Genomic DNA, 20,399 nt, shown 5'->3' on the forward strand with positions numbered 1-20,399 from the left:
CCTCCTCCTCCTCCTCCACCAAGGCCCTCTCGAAGAGTCTGCGGTGCTCACGTGCTTGGAGAGGGCCTAGGTGAAGCGCGTAGAACTTGTCTGAGGTTGAGGTATCGTGGCACATGAATTGGGCCACCTTCCTGCGATCCTCGGAAGAATGTGAATTCTTTGCCTGCGTCAGAGACAGACAGACAGACAGAGACTTTTTGTGGTCAAAGCCGCTGGCAGTCATGGGGGTCAGCGGGGGGGCACTGGCATAGATACTCACGTGGGTCGCGATGGCAGTTCGGACGTCAGTGAAGGTGGGCTTGCCGGGAAGCCCCATGCTGGTCCATGCAGATTGAAAATATTTGTTCAGGGTTCGACAGGGACTGGGTCTGGAAGTAAAAAAAAAATAGGAGGCCTGGCTCCCCCCGGGGAGGCTAGCCCGCAGCTGCAAAAACCTCCGGAACCAGCTGTATTCTTCCTTGTTGAGAGACAGCTGAGCCGCGCCGAAGGCTCGGTTTGTCTTGTGCGTGGTGATCTGGGAAAATCAGAGAGAAGATGAGTGAGCCCTACCACTGGTGGCCCCCACATGCAACGTCCCACTCACGTTTATGACATAGGCGGACTCGTCCGGGCTTCTGGAAGCCTCTTGGACCTCCTGGATGGTCAGGTTCTGGAAGACCCCACAGCGATGGCCCGTGATGCAGGTCAGGTAGCCGGTCAGGTAGCCATAGAAGCGCCACTGCTGCCTGGTGTCTGGGCTGGACTCGAGGCCGTCTGACGGAGGGAGGTTAGGGGTTAGACTTTTCCAACAAACCATGTTTACACCACCAACGGTTTTAAACTTAGCAATAGCCACTGGTGCCCCAAGGCAAAAAGATAATGTCTGCTCCGGGGCGCCAGCGGCTCGGTCAAACCGAGCGACGTCAGCGTACCCACCCCTTAACCCCCGAATTCGGGGGTTAAGGGGTGGGTACGCTGACGTGGCTTGGTTTGACCGAGAGCCGCTGGCGACCCGGAGCAGACATTATCTTTTTGCCTTGGGGCATCGAGCCACGTCAGCGTACCCACCCTTAACCCCCGAATTCGGGGGTTAAGGGGTGGGTACGCTGACGTGGCTTGGTTTGACCGAGAGCCGCTGGCGACCCGGAGCAGACATTATCTTTTTGCCTTGGGGCATCGAGCCACGTCAGCGTACCCACCCCTTAACCCCCGAATTCGGGGGTTAAGGGGAGGGTACGCTGACGTGGCTCGGTTTGACCGAGAGCCGCTGGCGCCCCGGAGCAGACATTATCTTTTTGCCTTGGGGCACCGAGCCACGTCAGCGTACCCACCCCTTAACCCCCATTCGGGGGCTAAGGGGTGGGTACGCTGACGTGGCTCGGTTTGACCGAGAGCCGTTGGTGCCCTGGAGCAGAAGAGGGAAGAACGGAGAGCAGGTCAGCGTTTCCACCGCCACTGGTGGAAACGCAGACCGGCGGGGACCAAACACTCACCTAGAAGGGCAGGTATTTTTCTCCCAGCCGTCCGATGGCAGCGTAGCAGGGTGGCTTTGGAGATGAGGCTGCCTTCTTTGGCTTGCTTGGTCCTAACCTCGTGCACCACGACGCGGCGGCGTATGCCGCGAATGAGAGCTCGAAGCTCCCTGCGAATCAGCACCAGGGTGGTACTGGAGAGGCGGCAGGAGGCCGGCGGGGTTTCGGAGAGATAATCCAGGAACTGCGCCACGTTCTTCAGGTAGTGCTGCCTCGTGGGCTCGGCCATGCCCGTTTGGCCTAGCAGGGCAGACCAGGCTCGGATGCGCGCCGGTTGGTTGAGGAAGGACAAGGTTTCTGGGTCCGCGTGGCCTGTCGCCATGAAGCCTAGGAAGGCCTTGACCCTCGCCAGTTTGGAGGCCACGTTATTCCGCAGACGGGCGGTGGGCTCGCTCCCCAATTGGAAACCCTCGAACTCTGCCAAAAGCAAGTCTGCAGAACGGGGGCGAAAGTCAAAAGTCAGCCTAGACGACATACACCCACCACCAGCCCAACAGAGAAGTGCCATAACCATACTCAACTCAAGGCGCGGGCGTGGTCCGGGTACGGGTACTTTGTTGGATCGTAGGCTTCCACAGGCCCGGAGGCCGCCCGGAGACCTCGGGCCGCCCCTCGCCCGGGGGCCGGCCCTCGCCCGGGGGCGGGGTCGGGGGATGGTGCCGGCGGGGCAGGACACGACCTTGCCCGCCTGCTCTTCCTCCCCTCTTCCCCCCTCCTCAACTCTCGATAGCGGCGGGCGAATTGGAGCTGGGCGGACCTCACCTTGTCCACCTGCTTGCGGAGCTCTGAGAGCTGGGCCTGTATGCGCTCCGTTGCGAGCCTGCAGCGGGGGTCGGCGCAGGGACGCTCGGCTTCCGGGCCGTCTGGTTCCCGTTCCTCCTCGGAGGACGACGCCAGCCGAGACACCACGGGTACCGTCGGTTGAGTGGACCGCAACCACCGCAACTCTCGAGCCACTTTCCGACGCCTCGCTCGGCCCATAGCCTCCTTCCTGGCCGAGACGGAGAGCTCGGCGTGCTGCTTCAGGTGTCTGTCTAGGCGGGCCGGCGTCCTCCGGCAGCCGGGCACCGGGCACGCCGTCTTCCGCATGTCCACGCGCCCAGCGGCGAGCGCCAGCAAAAGCTTCTTCTCGTCCGCGTTCGACACCTTGTGAACCGCAGACAGGTGCGGCGAGAGGCGGCTGTAGACGTTGAAGCAGAGCGCACATTCGGCCATGACCGTCCAAGACCAAGGCTGGAGGGAGAGAGACCCACATGCCGCGTGGAGCGGTTTAAAAGATGGCGGACGAAGCGTCCGCTTCCGCGTCAGCGACGCTGGTTCCCCCTCCCCCTCTTAAAGGGGAAGGACCGATACCTACGAGATCCCTTTGATCCAACTTGTATGGAAGCAGTTGTTACGACTTTTTGGTGGATTTTTGTCCCAGGAACAACGCACCATTTCAGGCAGCCTCACCGTGCCAGCAGCGGGGACTTTCGCTGCTTTTTGATTTATTCCCCTTTTCCCACACAAAGGGATGGGCATGAGCCCCGCCGAACACGCACCGTTTTGGGCAGCTTGTACTGCGCCAGCCCGCAGGGGGCTTTTTTGCATAAAGCTTTTTATAGTTCCCTTCTCTGCCCCCACAAAGGGATGGCATGAGCCCGGCCAAACACGCACAGTTTTGGGCAGCTTGGACTGCGCCAGCCCGCGGGGGGCTTTTTGAATAAGCCTTTTTATAGTTCCCTTTTCTGCCCCCACAAAGGGATGGCATGAGCCCGGCCGAACACGCAACGTTTTGGGCAGCTTGGACTGCACCAGCCGCGGGGGCTTTATTACATGGCTTTTTCCCACTTTCAAAGCAGTGTCGTAGAACCCCATCGAACACGCACCTTTTCCGGGGCTCACCGCATCATGAACCGCAACCATCAAAAAGGAGGGGCCAGACCGTAAGCCCGGACACCACTGACCCCGGCTTGTTTCACCTCTCCAGAGACTACTAGCGGCCACCCTCCGCCTCCACCAGCCACCCCCACACACCTCCGGGGGAGAGGGGTAGGGGGGGTCAGGTGGGGCAGGGGAGACCGCCGAGGGCCGGCAAGGATAAACCCGAAGGGGTGGGCGTGCTTGCGGACGGGCAGGAGACGCAGCACTGGTCACGCACACACACAGGGGCTGGAGCCAGCACCAGCCCGTACCCCACACGGCCCCTGGGCTCGACACACCACGCTGGAGACTCTACCGAGCCCACCTACCACCCCCAGCCCTTGTTCCAGGGCGAGGGCGGCGCGGACTGAGAATCAGCAGGGGGGGGACAAAGCACAGGGGGTCAGGCGGGCGGGCTGGCGGGCAGAGCGCCGGACATGCTCTTGGTCAAAACCAGACGGGCCATTTGAGTTTTTTTTCCTCCCACAGATAGAGGCGGGAAAGGGGGGGGTTGTGTGCGGAGGGACACCCCCCCACGCCTCCCTCACAGCACGCCCGAGGCAGGGAGGAACCAACCACACCCATAGAGGCCGACCCACCCATGTTGGGGCAGGTGTGCCGGGCAGGGGCCTAACCCATGGGGCGTCAAAACAAGCTCCTATCGATCAGCGTGCTTGGTGCAGGCGCGAAATGGTCAAAACCTAAGTCCAACTTTCTCAAAGCTGCCCAACCGTCAGAACCTAAGTCCACATTTCTTCGCCGTCGCCGAAATCTCGATGGGAGGTCAGAGACAATCGGCGCCGGACAGGCACCTCCAGGCGCGGGACGTCCCGAAAAAGGGGTCTCCCTTCGGGCATGGCTTGGCGGGCTGGGGCCTGGGTCTCATAAAGTACCCCGGTGAGCGTCGCCAAGCCCTTGCCACCGGCCGTTCCCGAGACCAACCATCTTCATCATGGCCCCAAATGGACTTTGGTTTCAAAAGCTTGCTGGAAAGACCCAACCATCATCCCAAATGCTGATGCTGACACCCAGGGCCACCGCTCCCACCCCCTGTACCCCAGGGCCCACACCCTGTCCGGGGGCAAGGGCCCAAGTTAGAGGGGCTGGAGCCCCTGACTCCCAAGGCCACCACTGACACCCCCCTTTCCCCCCCAGGGCCCACACCCTGTCCGGGGGCAAGGGCCCAAGTTAGAGGGGCTGGAGCCCCTGACTCCCAAGGCCACCACTGACACCCCCCTTTCCCCCCAGGGCCCACACCCTGTCCGGGGGCAAGGGCCCAAGTTAGAGGGGCTGGAGCCCCTGACTCCCAAGGCCACCACTGACACCCCCCTTTCCCCCCAGGGCCCACACCCTGTCCGGGGGCAAGGGCCCACACCCTGTCCGGGGGCCGGGGCCCAGGTTACAGGGGCTGGAGCCCCTGACTCCCAAGGCCACCACTGACAGCCCCTTTCCCCCAGGACCCACACCCTTTCCGGGGGCAGGGGCCCACGTCAGAGGGGCTGGAACCCCTGACTCCCAAGGCCACCACTGACAGCCCCTTTCCCCCAGGACCCACACCCTGTCCGGGGGCAAGGGCCCACACCCTGTCCGGGGGCCGGGGCCCAGGTTACAGGGGCTGGAGCCCCTGACTCCCAAGGCCACCACTGACAGCCCCTTTCCCCCAGGGCCCACACCCTTTCCGGGGGCAGGGGCCCACGTCAGAGGGGCTGGAACCCCTGACTCCCAAGGCCACCACTGACAGCCCCTTTCCCCCAGGACCCACACCCTTTCCGGGGGCAGGGGCCCACGTCAGAGGGGCTGGAACCCCTGACTCCCAAGGCCACCACTGACAGCCCCTTTCCCCCATGACCCACACCCTGTCCGGGGGCAAGGGCCCACACCCTGTCCGGGGGCCGGGGCCCAGGTTACAGGGGCTGGAGCCCCTGACTCCCAAGGCCACCACTGACAGCCCCTTTCCCCCAGGGCCCACACCCTTTCCGGGGGCAGGGGCCCACGTCAGAGGGGCTGGAACCCCTGACTCCCAAGGCCACCACTGACAGCCCCTTTCCCCCAGGACCCACACCCTGTCCGGGGGCAAGGGCCCACACCCTGTCCGGGGGCCGGGGCCCAGGTTACAGGGGCTGGAGCCCCTGACTCCCAAGGCCACCACTGACACCCCCCTTTCCCCCCAGGGCCCACACCCTGTCCGGGGGCAAGGGCCCAAGTTAGAGGGGCTGGAGCCCCTGACTCCCAAGGCCACCACTGACACCCCCCTTTCCCCCCAGGGCCCACACCCTGTCCGGGGGCAAGGGCCCACACCCTGTCCGGGGGCCGGGGCCCAGGTTACAGGGGCTGGAGCCCCTGACTCCCAAGGCCACCACTGACAGCCCCTTTCCCCCAGGGCCCACACCCTTTCCGGGGGCAGGGGCCCACGTCAGAGGGGCTGGAACCCCTGACTCCCAAGGCCACCACTGACAGCCCCTTTCCCCCAGGACCCACACCCTGTCCGGGGGCAAGGGCCCACACCCTGTCCGGGGGCCGGGGCCCAGGTTACAGGGGCTGGAGCCCCTGACTCCCAAGGCCACCACTGACAGCCCCTTTCCCCCAGGGCCCACACCCTTTCCGGGGGCAGGGGCCCACGTCAGAGGGGCTGGAGCCCCTGACTCCCAAGGCCACCACTGACACCCCCCTTTCCCCCCAGGGCCCACACCCTGTCCGGGGGCAAGGGCCCACACCCTGTCCGGGGGCCGGGGCCCAGGTTACAGGGGCTGGAGCCCCTGACTCCCAAGGCCACCACTGACAGCCCCTTTCCCCCAGGGCCCACACCCTTTCCGGGGGCAGGGGCCCACGTCAGAGGGGCTGGAGCCCCTGACACCCAGGGCCACCACTCCCACCCCCTGTCCCCCAGGGCCCGCACCCTTTCCGGGGCAAGCACCGGGCCCAAAGGGTCTTCTAGTTTGACACCTGCTCACCAGCAGACCCCGGGCACCCCACACTTAAGCCACGAACATTGACTTAGCTAGTGGCACTCGCTACGCAGACGTGCCGCTGGTGAACCATCTGGATGTGGGGAACCACCCTCTCCATCACCTCGCCCGTACTGTGGTACAGAGATAGCTCGGGGGCACCAGCCTTTCCCACTACCGCCACCCGGCGCAGTGCTCAATTTGTTGAGGCGGCTGGGGTGCACCAGCGGCACGTAGTTCCAGGGGCGTTCAATATGGGAGTTTTGTGCTTGCCTTCTTCCAGTGTCGGACGTTCGCCCCGGCCAAGGCCAAGGCCAAGGCCAAGGCCAAGGCCAAGGCCAAGGCCAAGGCCAACAGCACTGGCCGGGTTCGGGGCACTGTCTTTGGGCAAGACTTAAATGTCTGAACCGCTTGGTTGGGGCGGGACCCCCACCCTCCAAGGCCAACGGCGCTGGCCTGGATCGGGACACTTTTGTGGGCAAGCCTTTAATGTCTGAACCGCTTGTTTGGGGCGGGATCCCTACCCCCCAATGCCAGCGGCGCTGGCCGGGATCGGGGCACTATCTCGGGGCAAGCCTTTAATGTCTGAACCGCTTGTTTGGGGCGGGACCCCCACCCCCCAATGCCAGCGGCGCTGGCCGGGATCGGGGCACTATCTCGGGGCAAGCCTTTAATGTCTGAACCGCTTGTTTGGGGCAGGACCCCCACCCCCCAATGCCAGCGGCGCTGGCCGGGATCGGGGCACTATCTCGGGGCAAGCCTTTAATGTCTGACCCGCTTGTTTGGGGCGGGATCCCTACCCCCCCAATGCCAGCGGCGCTGGCCGGGATCGGGGCACTATCTCGGGGCAAGCCTTTAATGTCTGAACCGCTTGTTTGGGGCGGGACCCCCACCCCCCAATGCCAGCGGCGCTGGCTGGGATCGGGGCACTGTCTTTGGGCCTGACTTCAATGTCTGAACCGCTTGGTTGGGGCGGGACCCCCATGCCCCCAATGACAATGGCGCTGGCCGGGATCGGGACACTTTTGTGGGCAGCCAGCCAAGCCATTGACCCCCCCTGGGTCGTTCAAACGCAAAGCCGCCAAAACCTAAGTCCACATTTCTACGCCTTCCCCGAATTCCAGATGGCAGGTCAGAGACAATCAGCCCCAGACAGGCACCTCCAGGCGCGGGACATCCCGGAAAAGGGGTCTCCCGTCGGGCAGGGCTTGGCGGGATGGGGCCTGGGTCTCACCAAGTACTCCGGTGAGCGTTGACACTAGCCACGCTAATTCTCGCTCAATCAACTGTGTCACTGGTGCCCCTGGAACCCCCTCACCACACCAGAGCCAACAGTGCTCGCCCGGGGTCGGGGCACTGTTCCTGGGTAAGCCTGCAATGTCTCAACCCCTTGGCTGAGTTTCTCCATGCCCACGGGCGCACACCAGCTCGCCCGGGGTCGGGGCACTGTTCCTGGGTAAGCCTGCAATGTCTCAACCCCTTGGCTGAGTTTCTCCATGCCCACGGGCGCACACCAGCTCGCCCGGGGTCGGGGCACTGTTCCTGGGTAAGCCTGCAATGTCTCAACCCCTTGGCTGAGTTTCTCCATGCCCACGGGCGCCCGCCAGCTCGCCCGGGGTCGGGGCACTGTTCCTGGGTAAGCCTGCAATGTCTCAGCCCCTTGGCTGGGTTTCCCCATGCCCACGGGCGCTCGCCAGCTCGCCCGGGGTCGGGGCACTGTTCCTGGGTAAGCCAGCCTGGCCATTGAACCCCTGGGTCGTTCAAACGCAAAGCCGCCAAAACCTAAGTCCACATTTCTACGCCTTCCCCGAATTCCAGATGGCAGGTCAGAGACAATCAGCCCCAGACAGGCACCTCCAGGCGCGGGACATCCCGGAAAAGGGGTCTCCCGTCGGGCAGGGCTTGGCGGGATGGGGCCTGGGTCTCACCAAGTACTCCGGTGAGCGTTGACACTAGCCACGCTAATTCTCGCTCAATCAACTGTGTCACTGGTGCCCCTGGAACCCCCTCACCACACCAGAGCCAACAGTGCTCGCCCGGGGTCGGGGCACTGTTCCTGGGTAAGCCTGCAATGTCTCAACCCCTTGGCTGAGTTTCTCCATGCCCACGGGCGCCCGCCAGCTCGCCCGGGGTCGGGGCACTGTTCCTGGGTAAGCCTGCAATGTCTCAACCCCTTGGCTGAGTTTCTCCATGCCCACGGGCGCACACCAGCTCGCCCGGGGTCGGGGCACTGTTCCTGGGTAAGCCTGCAATGTCTCAACCCCTTGGCTGAGTTTCTCCATGCCCACGGGCGCCCGCCAGCTCGCCCGGGGTCGGGGCACTGTTCCTGGGTAAGCCTGCAATGTCTCAGCCCCTTGGCTGGGTTTCCCCATGCCCACGGGCGCTCGCCAGCTCGCCCGGGGTCGGGGCACTGTTCCTGGGTAAGCCTGCAATGTCTCAGCCCCTTGGCTGGGTTTCCCCATGCCCACGGGCGCCCGCCAGCTCGCCCGGGGTCGGGGCACTGTTCCTGGGTAAGCCTGCAATGTCTCAGCCCCTTGGCTGGGTTTCCCCATGCCCACGGGCGCTCGCCAGCTCGCCCGGGGTCGGGGCACTGTTCCTGGGTAAGCCAGCCTGGCCATTGAACCCCTGGGTCGTTCAAACGCAAAGCCGCCAAAACCTAAGTCCACATTTCTACGCCTTCCCCGAATTCCAGATGGCAGGTCAGAGACAATCAGCCCCAGACAGGCACCTCCAGGCGCGGGACATCCCGGAAAAGGGGTCTCCCGTCGGGCAGGGCTTGGCGGGATGGGGCCTGGGTCTCACCAAGTACTCCGGTGAGCGTTGACACTAGCCACGCTAATTCTCGCTCAATCAACTGTGTCACTGGTGCCCCTGGAACCCCCTCACCACACCAGAGCCAACAGTGCTCGCCCGGGGTCGGGGCACTGTTCCTGGGTAAGCCTGCAATGTCTCAACCCCTTGGCTGAGTTTCTCCATGCCCACGGGCGCACACCAGCTCGCCCGGGGTCGGGGCACTGTTCCTGGGTAAGCCTGCAATGTCTCAACCCCTTGGCTGAGTTTCTCCATGCCCACGGGCGCACACCAGCTCGCCCGGGGTCGGGGCACTGTTCCTGGGTAAGCCTGCAATGTCTCAACCCCTTGGCTGAGTTTCTCCATGCCCACGGGCGCCCGCCAGCTCGCCCGGGGTCGGGGCACTGTTCCTGGGTAAGCCTGCAATGTCTCAGCCCCTTGGCTGGGTTTCCCCATGCCCACGGGCGCTCGCCAGCTCGCCCGGGGTCGGGGCACTGTTCCTGGGTAAGCCAGCCTGGCCATTGAACCCCTGGGTCGTTCAAACGCAAAGCCGCCAAAACCTAAGTCCACATTTCTACGCCTTCCCCGAATTCCAGATGGCAGGTCAGAGACAATCAGCCCCAGACAGGCACCTCCAGGCGCGGGACATCCCGGAAAAGGGGTCTCCCGTCGGGCATGGCTTGGCGGGATGGGGCCTGGGTCTCACCAAGTACTCCGGTGAGCGTTGACACTAGCCACGCTAATTCTCGCTCAATCAACTGTGTCACTGGTGCCCCTGGAACCCCCTCGCCACACCAGAGCCAACAGTGCTCGCCCGGGGTCGGGGCACTGTTCCTGGGTAAGCCTGCAATGTCTCAGCCCCTTGGCTGGGTTTCCCCATGCCCACGGGCGCCCTCCAGCTCGCCCGGGGTCGGGGCACTGTTCCTGGGTAAGCCTGCAATGTCTCAGCCCCTTGGCTGGGTTTCCCCATGCCCACGGGCGCCCGCCAGCTCGCCCGGGGTCGGGGCACTGTTCCTGGGTAAGCCTGCAATGTCTCAGCCCCTTGGCTGGGTTTCCCCATGCCCACGGGCGCCCGCCAGCTCGCCCGGGGTCGGGGCACTGTTCCTGGGTAAGCCTGCAATGTCTCAGCCCCTTGGCTGGGTTTCCCCATGCCCACGGGCGCCCGCCAGCTCGCCCGGGGTCGGGGCACTGTTCCTGGGTAAACCTGCATGTCTCAGCCCCTTGGCTGGGTTTCCCCATGCCCACGGGCGCCCTCCAGCTCGCCCGGGGTCGGGGCACTGTTCCTGGGTAAGCCTGCAATGTCTCAGCCCCTTGGCTGAGTTTCTCCATGCCCACGGGCGCACACCAGCTCGCCCGGGGTCGGTGCACTGTTCCTGGGTAAACCTGCAATGTCTCAGCCCCTTGGCTGGGTTTCCCCATGCCCACGGGCGCCCTCCAGCTCGCCCGGGGTCGGGGCACTGTTCCTGGGTAAGCCTGCAATGTCTCAGCCCCTTGGCTGGGTTTCCCCATGCCCACGGGCGCCCTCCAGCTCGCCCGGGGTCGGGGCACTGTTCCTGGGTAAGCCTGCAATGTCTCAGCCCCTTGGCTGGGTTTCCCCATGCCCACGGGCGCCCGCCAGCTCGCCCGGGGTCGGGGCACTGTTCCTGGGTAAGCCTGCAATGTCTCAGCCCCTTGGCTGGGTTTCCCCATGCCCACGGGCGCCCACCAGCTCGCCCGGGGTCGGGGCACTGTTCCTGGGTAAGCCTGCAATGTCTCAGCCCCTTGGCTGGGTTTCCCCATGCCCACGGGCGCCCACCAGCTCGCCCGGGGTCGGGGCACTGTTCCTGGGTAAACCTGCAATGTCTCAGCCCCTTGGCTGGGTTTCCCCATGCCCACGGGCGCCCTCCAGCTCGCCCGGGGTCGGGGCACTGTTCCTGGGTAAGCCAGCCTGGCCATTGAACCCCTGGTTCGTTCAAACGCAAAGCCGCCAAAACCTAAGTCCACATTTCTTCGCCTTCCCCGAATTCCAGATGGCAGGTCAGAGACAATCAGCCCCGGACAGGCACCTCCAGGCGCGGGACATCCCGGAAAAGGGGTCTCCCGTCGGGCAGGGCTTGGCGGGCTGGGGCCTGGGTCTCACCAAGTACCCCGTCGAGCGCCGACACCACCAGCCACGCTAATTCTCACTCACCCAACTGTGCCACTGGATCCCCAAATGGGCTTGATCGTCTTTTCAAAAGCTGGCTGGAAAGACCAACCATCATCCAAATGAGGCTTTGTTGTTCCAATCAATTATTTTACTTCCTCAAGTAATGAAATAAGGAGTATTAGTTTTAAATTGATTGACTATTCAGCATTCACAAGTTTAGTTCATTTTGACTGTCATGACATAAGCAAAAGATAATGTTCTAAAATAGCAGAGAGTTATATGAAAGCAATTGATGCATGTTTAAAAGCATTTGCAATTTGTTGGAAGGAATGAGAAACTGCTACTATGATGTGCACGAATGACTAATTGTTTTGAGAAAAGCATTAACTGTTGTGCAAATGTAAATAGTGTGTGTGAGAAATGCACCAAAGCCACTGAGAATACCGTAAAACTTAAGTGCAGTTTAAAGTTGCGCTTCAATTGGTTTGTTTTCTGATTATTTACATTTGTTTTTCCATTACAGGACCTTGATCTCTGTTCTGACAACTTTTAAATGAAGAATTAAATTAAAGTTACATTTTGGTAGTTTGAAATTATATGATATCTAGGTTAGCACTGTCACCTCACAGCAAGGTTGCTGGTTTGAGTCCTGACTGGGTCAGTTGGTTTTTCTGTGTGGAGTTTGCATGTTCTCCTCGTCTTCAAGTGGGTTTCCTCTAGGAGTTTCGGTTACAGAATCAGAATTGGTTTTATTGCCAAGTGTGCTTTACACATGCAAGGAATTTGTTTTGGCTACAGAAGCTTCAAATGTACATAAAGTGACAAGTGACAACATGAAAAAAAAAAAGGGAAAAGACGACACATTAAACAGAGATGCAATTAGACAAATGAGCTCTGGATGATGAATTGTATGTGCAGATTTGTTATGAATATACAATTTATAAGGTGCTGTGTACAAATGCGTATGATAAAGTATTGCCTTATATATTGTTTATAAGGTGCTGTGTACAAGTGCGTACCCCCACAGTCTAAAGACTTGGGCTATAGGTGAATTGAATTAACTAAGTTGGCCATATGTATGTGTGTATGAGTGTTTCCCAGTACTGGGTTGCAGCTGGAAGGGAATTCGCTGTGTAAAACATATGCTGAATAAGTCGGCGGTTCATTCCGCTGTGGCGACCACTGATAAATAAAGTGACTGAGCCGAAGAAAAATGAATGAATGAATAATGTCTGGATTGGTCAAGTAAATTATGGTACAAAAACCAAATGAACTGCCAGTACTGTAAAACAATAATATTAGAGCAAAAATAAATCGTTAATTCTCTAAACATTTGTGTGGTCACATTTACCAAAATACATTCCATTTTAAAGAGTTTATTTAACATAATATTTCAATTATATTCTGATTGTATGAGTTTTCAGAGTTTATAGATAGCGATACACAGTGGTCAGTAGCGTGCGATGAACATATAACTGCATCTTTTTGCTTCCAGGGCTTTTAAGGCATTTTTAACAGCACACCACTGCAGTCTTGTGGGTGGCTGACCTTACTAAAGCTGTGCCTACAGCTCATCATCTCTTCTTTAGAACATTTCTTTTGATAAAGTGAATAGGTGACTTGCTGACTCCAGATCAGCATGCCGTCTGCTCCTGTTGAGATAACTGTGAGATACAGGTGGTGAAATACCTACTGTTTATTCTCTTTGCTTTCACCATAACAGCAGGTGCCCATACGTTGGTGTGCACATAAAAGTATTTGTGTATAATTATTTTTTTCTCCTGTACCAGGTCCAGATCTCCAAATACTAAAAAAACACTTCCCTTTCATATGTGGCGTCCAATTTAATGAACTCTTCGGCTCAACTCTCGTATTCTCCTACTTGCTTTGTTGTCGCTGTTTCTTTCAAATGTCAAGCTCGTCCTCTGTTCTTGTTTAGCTCGCCATGTCTCTTTTCTTGCTAAAACCTGCTCAGTGATCTCATTTATTAAATGTCATGTAGGAACTGCGCTGGCGCAGAATGAGCGCTGTCAGAAAAAATGAGAGTCGTGCGGGCCTCGGACGCCACATCCCATCAACAACTCTGCGCCAAATATTTTGAGCAACAGCATATGCTCTCTAAGTTTGCGGCGTAAATATTCTACGCAGATTTCTCTGTTTATTCACTATGCGTCATCTGTTCCTAAAACAACTGTGGTAGATAAATTGACGGTATGCCAGCTACATTCAATTGCCACGGTTAAACTATGGTGATTTTGATATCTATTAAATTAGAACCATGTGTTACAATTGATAATAATTTTTATAAAAGACATCTGTATCAAAACCCCATAATAGATTAAAATCTATTAAAAAATATTTAAAATATATATTTCTTAGCCAACATTTTAGGATACATTAACTATTACAATGTGCTTTGTAGCTTAAATATACTGTAGGCTGTAGTCTACCCATAACTGTCGCGCAGGTGGGTGAAATAAAGGCCACACCAAGACTTGCGTTAATAAAACTGCCTTTTCATGAGCCATAGCTAAAAATACAAGCAGACTGACAGCTCAGTAACAAAATATCACCAAAGTTACTTGTAAACATTTAATAAAAAAACACACGAAGGATCTGCGAAAAGGTCCAGGATTTTTGTAAAGAATCATTTTTAAAGAAACACTTTTCTTTTCACAAAAAAAAAAAAAATAGTTGCACATTGTAAATGCATGTTGAATTACATGATTTATACTTTAAAAGCCCATATTTGTAGAGTAAAATTACATTACTTGTCCATTATATTGAATAGATTATTTTAATTTAGTATTATCCATATTTTAATTTCGCTTTCTATCAAAAATACTTTTTTAAGGCGCGGTCTTCCTATTAAAAGTTGACTGTAGCGGAAATGTGTTGCTTATCATCCTTTTCCTCAGCAATAGGTGTCCGATGGTGAGCAAAACCACTTTGTCAACTTCTTCCACCCGCTTTTCATGAAGCTAGCCTCCGCTGCGTTTCCGCGCACTCCCAATCCATTCATCTTGAGTTAGAATTATGGCATGGAAGAATAAATTGCGTCCTTGTGTCCGGCAGAACGATGATAAAATAACGCGCCCCTATTTTCAGCGGATCGGGGTGTCATCCCTTTCTGTCTGCTGAGTAGGATCCACCTGTAAGATACTCCTTTTGAGGGGTGGGACCCCATCGGCGCTGTCACAAGAAGAGGCGGTCCGTGCACTAGCTTGGAAAAAGGATTGGAAAAGTAAAGAGCGTCTCCTGCGCTGATTGGGGGCCCGGAGGGGAGAGCGAGGAGGGCGGGAGGATTGCGCTCACGAGCCTTTGTGTTTCACTTCTAATATCTCACATATCAATAATTGAGCGCGCGAGCAGACGGACCCCACGCGCTATGTATTCTACTGCGCGCGAGCAGGGAAAGGGCCTTGATCCGCTTCCAGTCGGCTCTTCTACGGACTGAAAGGGAACGAGTGGGAAAACTGTTGTAGTCTTAACTTGAACTGTTTGGAAGGACTTCATTGTACAGTGAGGACAGGTGTGGAGTGTTTTTGGTTCGGGATTTGAGCGGGCTGTGTTGTCTTTGAGAGAAGACTGCTGTTAGGTGCGGAGCGAAGTTGGCATGATGTTGACGTTGGTGCTCGGCGCAGTGTGGTTAGTGTGCCATGCATACGCACAGAACGAGACAGAACCCATCGTATTGGAGGGGAAATGCTTGGTGGTGTGCGATTCAAATCCCACCTCGGACCCCACTGGGACGGCTCTTGGGATATCGGTGCGCTCGGGAAGCGCCAAAGTGGCTTTTTCCGTGGTGAGGAACACGAACCACGAGCCGTCGGAGATGAGCAATCGAACTATGGTGATCTACTTCGATCAGGTACAGTTTCAGTATGGAAAGAGGCACTTGTTTTGTTTAATCTTACTTTTTTTTGACGCGTTGGGAATAGCGGGATGGTTTTTGTGTCACGGTTACAAATGCAAACCAGATCGCAAAATCAAAGAAATATCAAAGCAATGAAAGATTTAACTGATACGTGTAATCTGGGGAGATGTCACATTTCCTTCCACTTTGTTAAAGGTCAATTACAGGCTAATGGCTTTCAATTATATCTAATAGCCTTGAACTTCTTTTGTCGTGTCATAAAACTATCCTCCATCTGCTCATGTATATATAATCAATTGATTTGCTGCTATGTACAAGTGAGTTTTCATTGTAAAACTTCAAGAGCCCAAACTTAGTGTAAAAGGCGATTTTAAGCAATGTTTGGCTTCGATTCTGATGTCTGCATCCTCCTTCAGGTACTGGTCAACGTTGGTAGAAGTTTCGACGAAGAAAGGAGCAATTTCTTCGCCCCGCGAAAAGGGATATACAGTTTTAATTTCCACGTAGTGAAAGTGTATAATCGTCAAACTATCCAGGTAAGTGCACATTCCTTAAAGCTCACCATTCTCTGAAGTGTTCTGTGGTGCACTTGGGACATTTAGTTGGTTGAGGAAATTGCAAAATCCAAGTCTTTCTTTAGGTTAACTCTTTGTTTTATCACCGCAATTAAAACGAGATTAACACCAAAAACTGGCGCGCAGACAAGACTGGCGCGTGTTCAGCACCATGGACAGTTAATGCTCGTGACCGATTCAACTCTAGATTTTTTAATGTCTGTACAGCACAATATATATATATATATATATATATATATATATATATATATATATATATATATATATATATATATATATATCTTTAGCCAATTTAAATGTACCATCATTACGCTGCGTCTCAGAGGACTTACAACTCCGTGCTGATCGGCAACTGAATTAAAAACAAGTCAAATTACACATTTCCCTATTCACTGCAATGAAGACAGTGGTTTGGAGCTGTGTATATAACACACACACACACACACACACACACACACACACACAAATATATGATGTGATCCATAAATCTAAACCAATGCTCTCTAAGATCATTTAATTAGGACAAATAAAACATTTGGATATAGTCTTGGGTTGCAAGGCCTGTTTTAAATTTGACTTATTGTATGCTGTCCACAAGATTTACAAGACTGTTTTTAGCCCTGTACACTTATTTATAAAATATTTTCATCATATCTTTACTCAAAACTACGTAAGGAAGAATTTATGGTCCACAGGCTGTGTTGCGCAATAAGTATGAACGGATAGACATATGAGGACAAATCAGTGTAAACCATAAAAACTAAATATTCTAATAATGCTCAGCTAATGTGTCTGGAGCAAACAGAAAATGTATTTGTAATTTGTATACATTTCTATAATTGATTCCATGCTGATTTGAATATAGACCTTAATTTCAATTAGCTCAAGAGCCACTTTTTTAATGAGCAAAGTCTGAACTAATCACATATGTTTGGTTAGAGTAATACAACTGACTGTGTGTGAAAGGCTTTGTTCTTTTATGTACACTTCAGACTTCAAAGAAAACATGATTTCCACTCCGTTGATCAGGGAGGGAGGAACAGGCCTCTGTATTAGCATTCAGAACATAGGATAAACACACACAATGATCTGAAAAGCTCTATAAATAATATAGCAACACACTGTATCTGCATGGATCTCACAAATCTGTATGGAAAACACACACCGTGTTTGTTGGAATTGTTTGCTTGGAGAACTGCATGCATTGGGTAGAAAAAATCTTATTGTCAATTTTATTCAGTACTCAAAGGACAAGTCAATTTTACAACACTTGGTGTTTTAATGTGGAAACGCTTTTTTAAATTCTGGTCTGCTTTAGGCGACAATCAAATAATCACTCTCTATTTAAAATTCCAGTCAGTTGTTTTAATTGTAAATTAATTTAATCCTAAATCTCGTAAACATGTTTTAGTTAAAACATTATATTTCGTTAGCTTTAGGGTGCAAAACTGAGAAGACAAGCACAACACAATAGAAATTGTCAAAGAAAGTTCTTCCCATGTAAAGCTTAAACTCTTTTCAACAAAGCAGCAGACAGCCATGCATTTGAATATTGATTGCAGACATACTAGCCAGATTTTATTGAGCACAATTGTCTTTGTCGCAGATGTGACAGACGGTAATTAAGAAAATTACTCTCTGACCTAAAATAATGACCCTGTGAATAGATATGACAAAGGAGCGGGAAAACATTTTGTCGTCGCTCATGTCCAACCATTATGTATGACTGAGACAGGCAAAGGGATGGAGAGAGAGAGAGAGTAAGAGGGGGTTTGTCCTCCATCACTCCACTGCGTCATTTGGACAGGAAGCTGTCTGTCGTTACGCTAAATGCACCATAAAATTATGTGTTGCATTATCTCATTTTTGGGGTTCTTTCATACAATGGTTCGTTTGTATGTTCTACGTGTACACGAAATGAGGATGGAATTCAAATTACACGGCCACAAAGCTGGAGGATTGCTTTTTGGAAAGTCACCCAAAAAAAAAAAAAAACTGAGTTCAATGAACAAATGCATGCTAATGTTTATCCTTTCATAACAGGGATTTCTTATTGTGTAACGTGTTTTTGCACAATGACAGCGATTGGATTTTGTGTATCTGATGGTCACACACAACAGTCAAAGGTGGCTTTTCAATAACCACAAGCTCATTGCTTTCTTGCAGTACCAAATGTCATTTTCGCTCCTCTTCTGGCACAATCTGAGAATGGTTCACATTAAAACACACACACAAATAAAGCAGTGTGCCATTTTCATTTCCCCTGGCAAAGGCCCATAAATGCTTTGATCAATTTTTATGATTTCATAAGGAGCTGCCTACTGTATTATCAAGGGACTTGTCAGCCTTCAAAAGAAAAAGAATTGGAGTGTATAGATTGAGTGTGTTATTGTTAATGAGAAGATTAAAACAGGCTCTGATTTATACTAATAACATTACAGTTTCAGTTGAGGCTTTGTATACAAGTTTGTCATCCCTCTTTTGGATGAGACGATAAACCGAGGTCCTGACTCTTTGTGGTCATTTAAATTCACATGGCACTTTTCGTAAAGAGTACGGGTGTAACCCCAGTGTCCTGGCCATATTCCCTTTAACCATCATGACCTCCCAATCCTCCCCATCCACCAAATTGGCTGTATCAGTCTCTCCACTCCACCAATAGCTGGTGTGTGGTGAGTGCATTGGCGCTGTTTTCCTGTGGCTGCCGTCACTAGGCATGGGAAATAACCGTTTTCAAGGTATACCGCGGTTTGAAAAAGTCAAGGTTTTAAAACCGCCAATTTTTCTGCTATATCATTTCTAAGGTATGTGTAAGGTTTTTGTTTTAAGTTTTTTTTTGTATCAACAGTATCTTCAGCAGAAAAGATATCCAAGATCTTGTTTTAAATTGTAATGAAGTCTGATAACGAAGAGCAGAAGTCAATGACTCCTTTGAATTATTTAGCCTGACATGTTTACTGTTACAAAATATTTTAAATGTTTCTCAAAATAAAATATATTGTGTTCAAAAGGGAAAAAGTTTTAGTTTTTTACCCAGATATTTAAAAAGAACATATTTTAAAGCAGTTATTACAATACTGTAAAACTGTGAAATTTTTATCCAAGGTTATCATACCGTCAGAGTCTTAAACCGGCCCATGCATAGCCATCACATCATCCAAGTGAATGCTGCACACTGGTGGTGGTGTGGAGATACCCCCCTCATTGTGAAGTGCTTTGGGTGTATGGCCATACACGATAAATGGGCTAAATAATAACACATTACATTACATTTGTTTGAATTACTTCAAGCATAATTAGATGGATTATGCATTGGTCTCGCTAATTGAAACGCTTCCATGTTACAGGTGAGCCTGATGCACAACGGCTGGCCGGTGATCTCCGCCTTCGCTGGGGATCAGGATGTCACACGTGAAGCAGCCAGTAATGGCGTCCTGATTCAAATGGAGAAAGGTGACCGCGCCTACCTCAAGCTGGAGCGGGGCAACCTGATGGGCGGCTGGAAATACTCCACCTTCTCCGGCTTCCTGGTCTTCCCCCTGTAGAGGAGGGGTGCACCATGGAAGGACTATTGCTCTTTAGCTCGCCGGCTTGTGGGAGAAAGAAGGGATACGAGGGCGGATGAGAGATAGAATGATAGCGAGAATGTAAAGAAAACTATATAGGAAGAGAATATTTAGTGTGGCAGGCTCTCAGTCGCACTCACTTTGCTATGCTGCTTGACTACAGCTCTGGACAGCCAAAACTTTTTTTTATTATCCTTATGATAATTGAAGTAATACAGAAAGAAAGCATACAGAGGATCGTAGCCCTATCCCACCGTGCATCCCATCACAATCCACCCTCCTCCGCTTTAAGGATCGTCCTTCAACAGACCCCCCATTTCACAGCGGTCACATCTTTGTATATTCTCTCCATTGGTACATACCGTGAGTCTCAAACGCCATTGTCATTCCTCTCAGTCCAGTCGCCCCTTCTTTCTCTGGCTCACCCTTTCTTGTCTCTGAGAGGGCGTCTGTGCTCTGAAGGATCTCTGAATCCCCACGAAAAGACTGCATACTGGATATATACATATATAAATACATAAAAAAAATTTCTATATGATTATGATATACTCAATGCCTAACTGAATCTGGTCGACTCTCTGTATTTCTGTATTTCAGTGTTAATACTTAGTGATTGTGTGTGGATTTTCAGGCTGCTGTCCAACTACCAATGCTTCTTGTTTTTGTTTCGGTCGAAAAAAAAAATGTGGCTAAGATGAAACTATATCAGAAATACTATAAAGTACAAAGTTTTATTATCATTGATTGTAATATATATGTGAATATTTAGCAGACAAAATCCTCCCTTTTAATCAATTAACCATTGTTTTTTTTTTTTTCTTTGATTCAATAAAAATTAAATGGTACTTTTTATTTTTCCTAATCTGATTCTGTGCTTTGAAATTGGAAGATCGTCGCCCGCAGGTTTTAAAGAGCAGCAAACATTAATCATTTCACTAAAACGACTTCTGACAAAGCTCTGTGCGAGTTTGTGTGTGTGTGTGCCACAGAGACACAATGACACACTCTCAGTGTGTCTCATTGTGCTCTCTCATGATGTAGATATGCTTGGCTGGTCTCTCTCACTCTCTCCTTCGCTGTCTCTGTCTCTCTCTACCGGGTGATT

At 53.0% G+C, this 20,399-nt stretch overlaps 1 protein-coding gene across 1 annotated transcript; it reads left to right on the plus strand.

Annotated features, from left to right (window-relative positions):
* Positions 1-14,571: 14,571 nt before the first annotated feature.
* On the plus strand, positions 14,572-20,089 carry cbln1 (cerebellin 1 precursor). Its single transcript, XM_056478304.1, has 3 exons — positions 14,572-15,147; positions 15,570-15,689; positions 19,076-20,089. The coding sequence occupies exons 1-3, from the start codon at positions 14,893-14,895 to the stop codon at positions 19,271-19,273; spliced, it is 573 nt and encodes a 190-aa protein (XP_056334279.1). The 5' UTR covers positions 14,572-14,892; the 3' UTR covers positions 19,274-20,089.
* The last annotated feature ends 310 nt before the right edge of the window (positions 20,090-20,399 follow it).

This window comes from Danio aesculapii, chromosome 18 (genome assembly GCF_903798145.1).
Source record: "Danio aesculapii chromosome 18, fDanAes4.1, whole genome shotgun sequence".
Classification (NCBI taxonomy): Eukaryota; Metazoa; Chordata; class Actinopteri; order Cypriniformes; family Danionidae; genus Danio; species Danio aesculapii.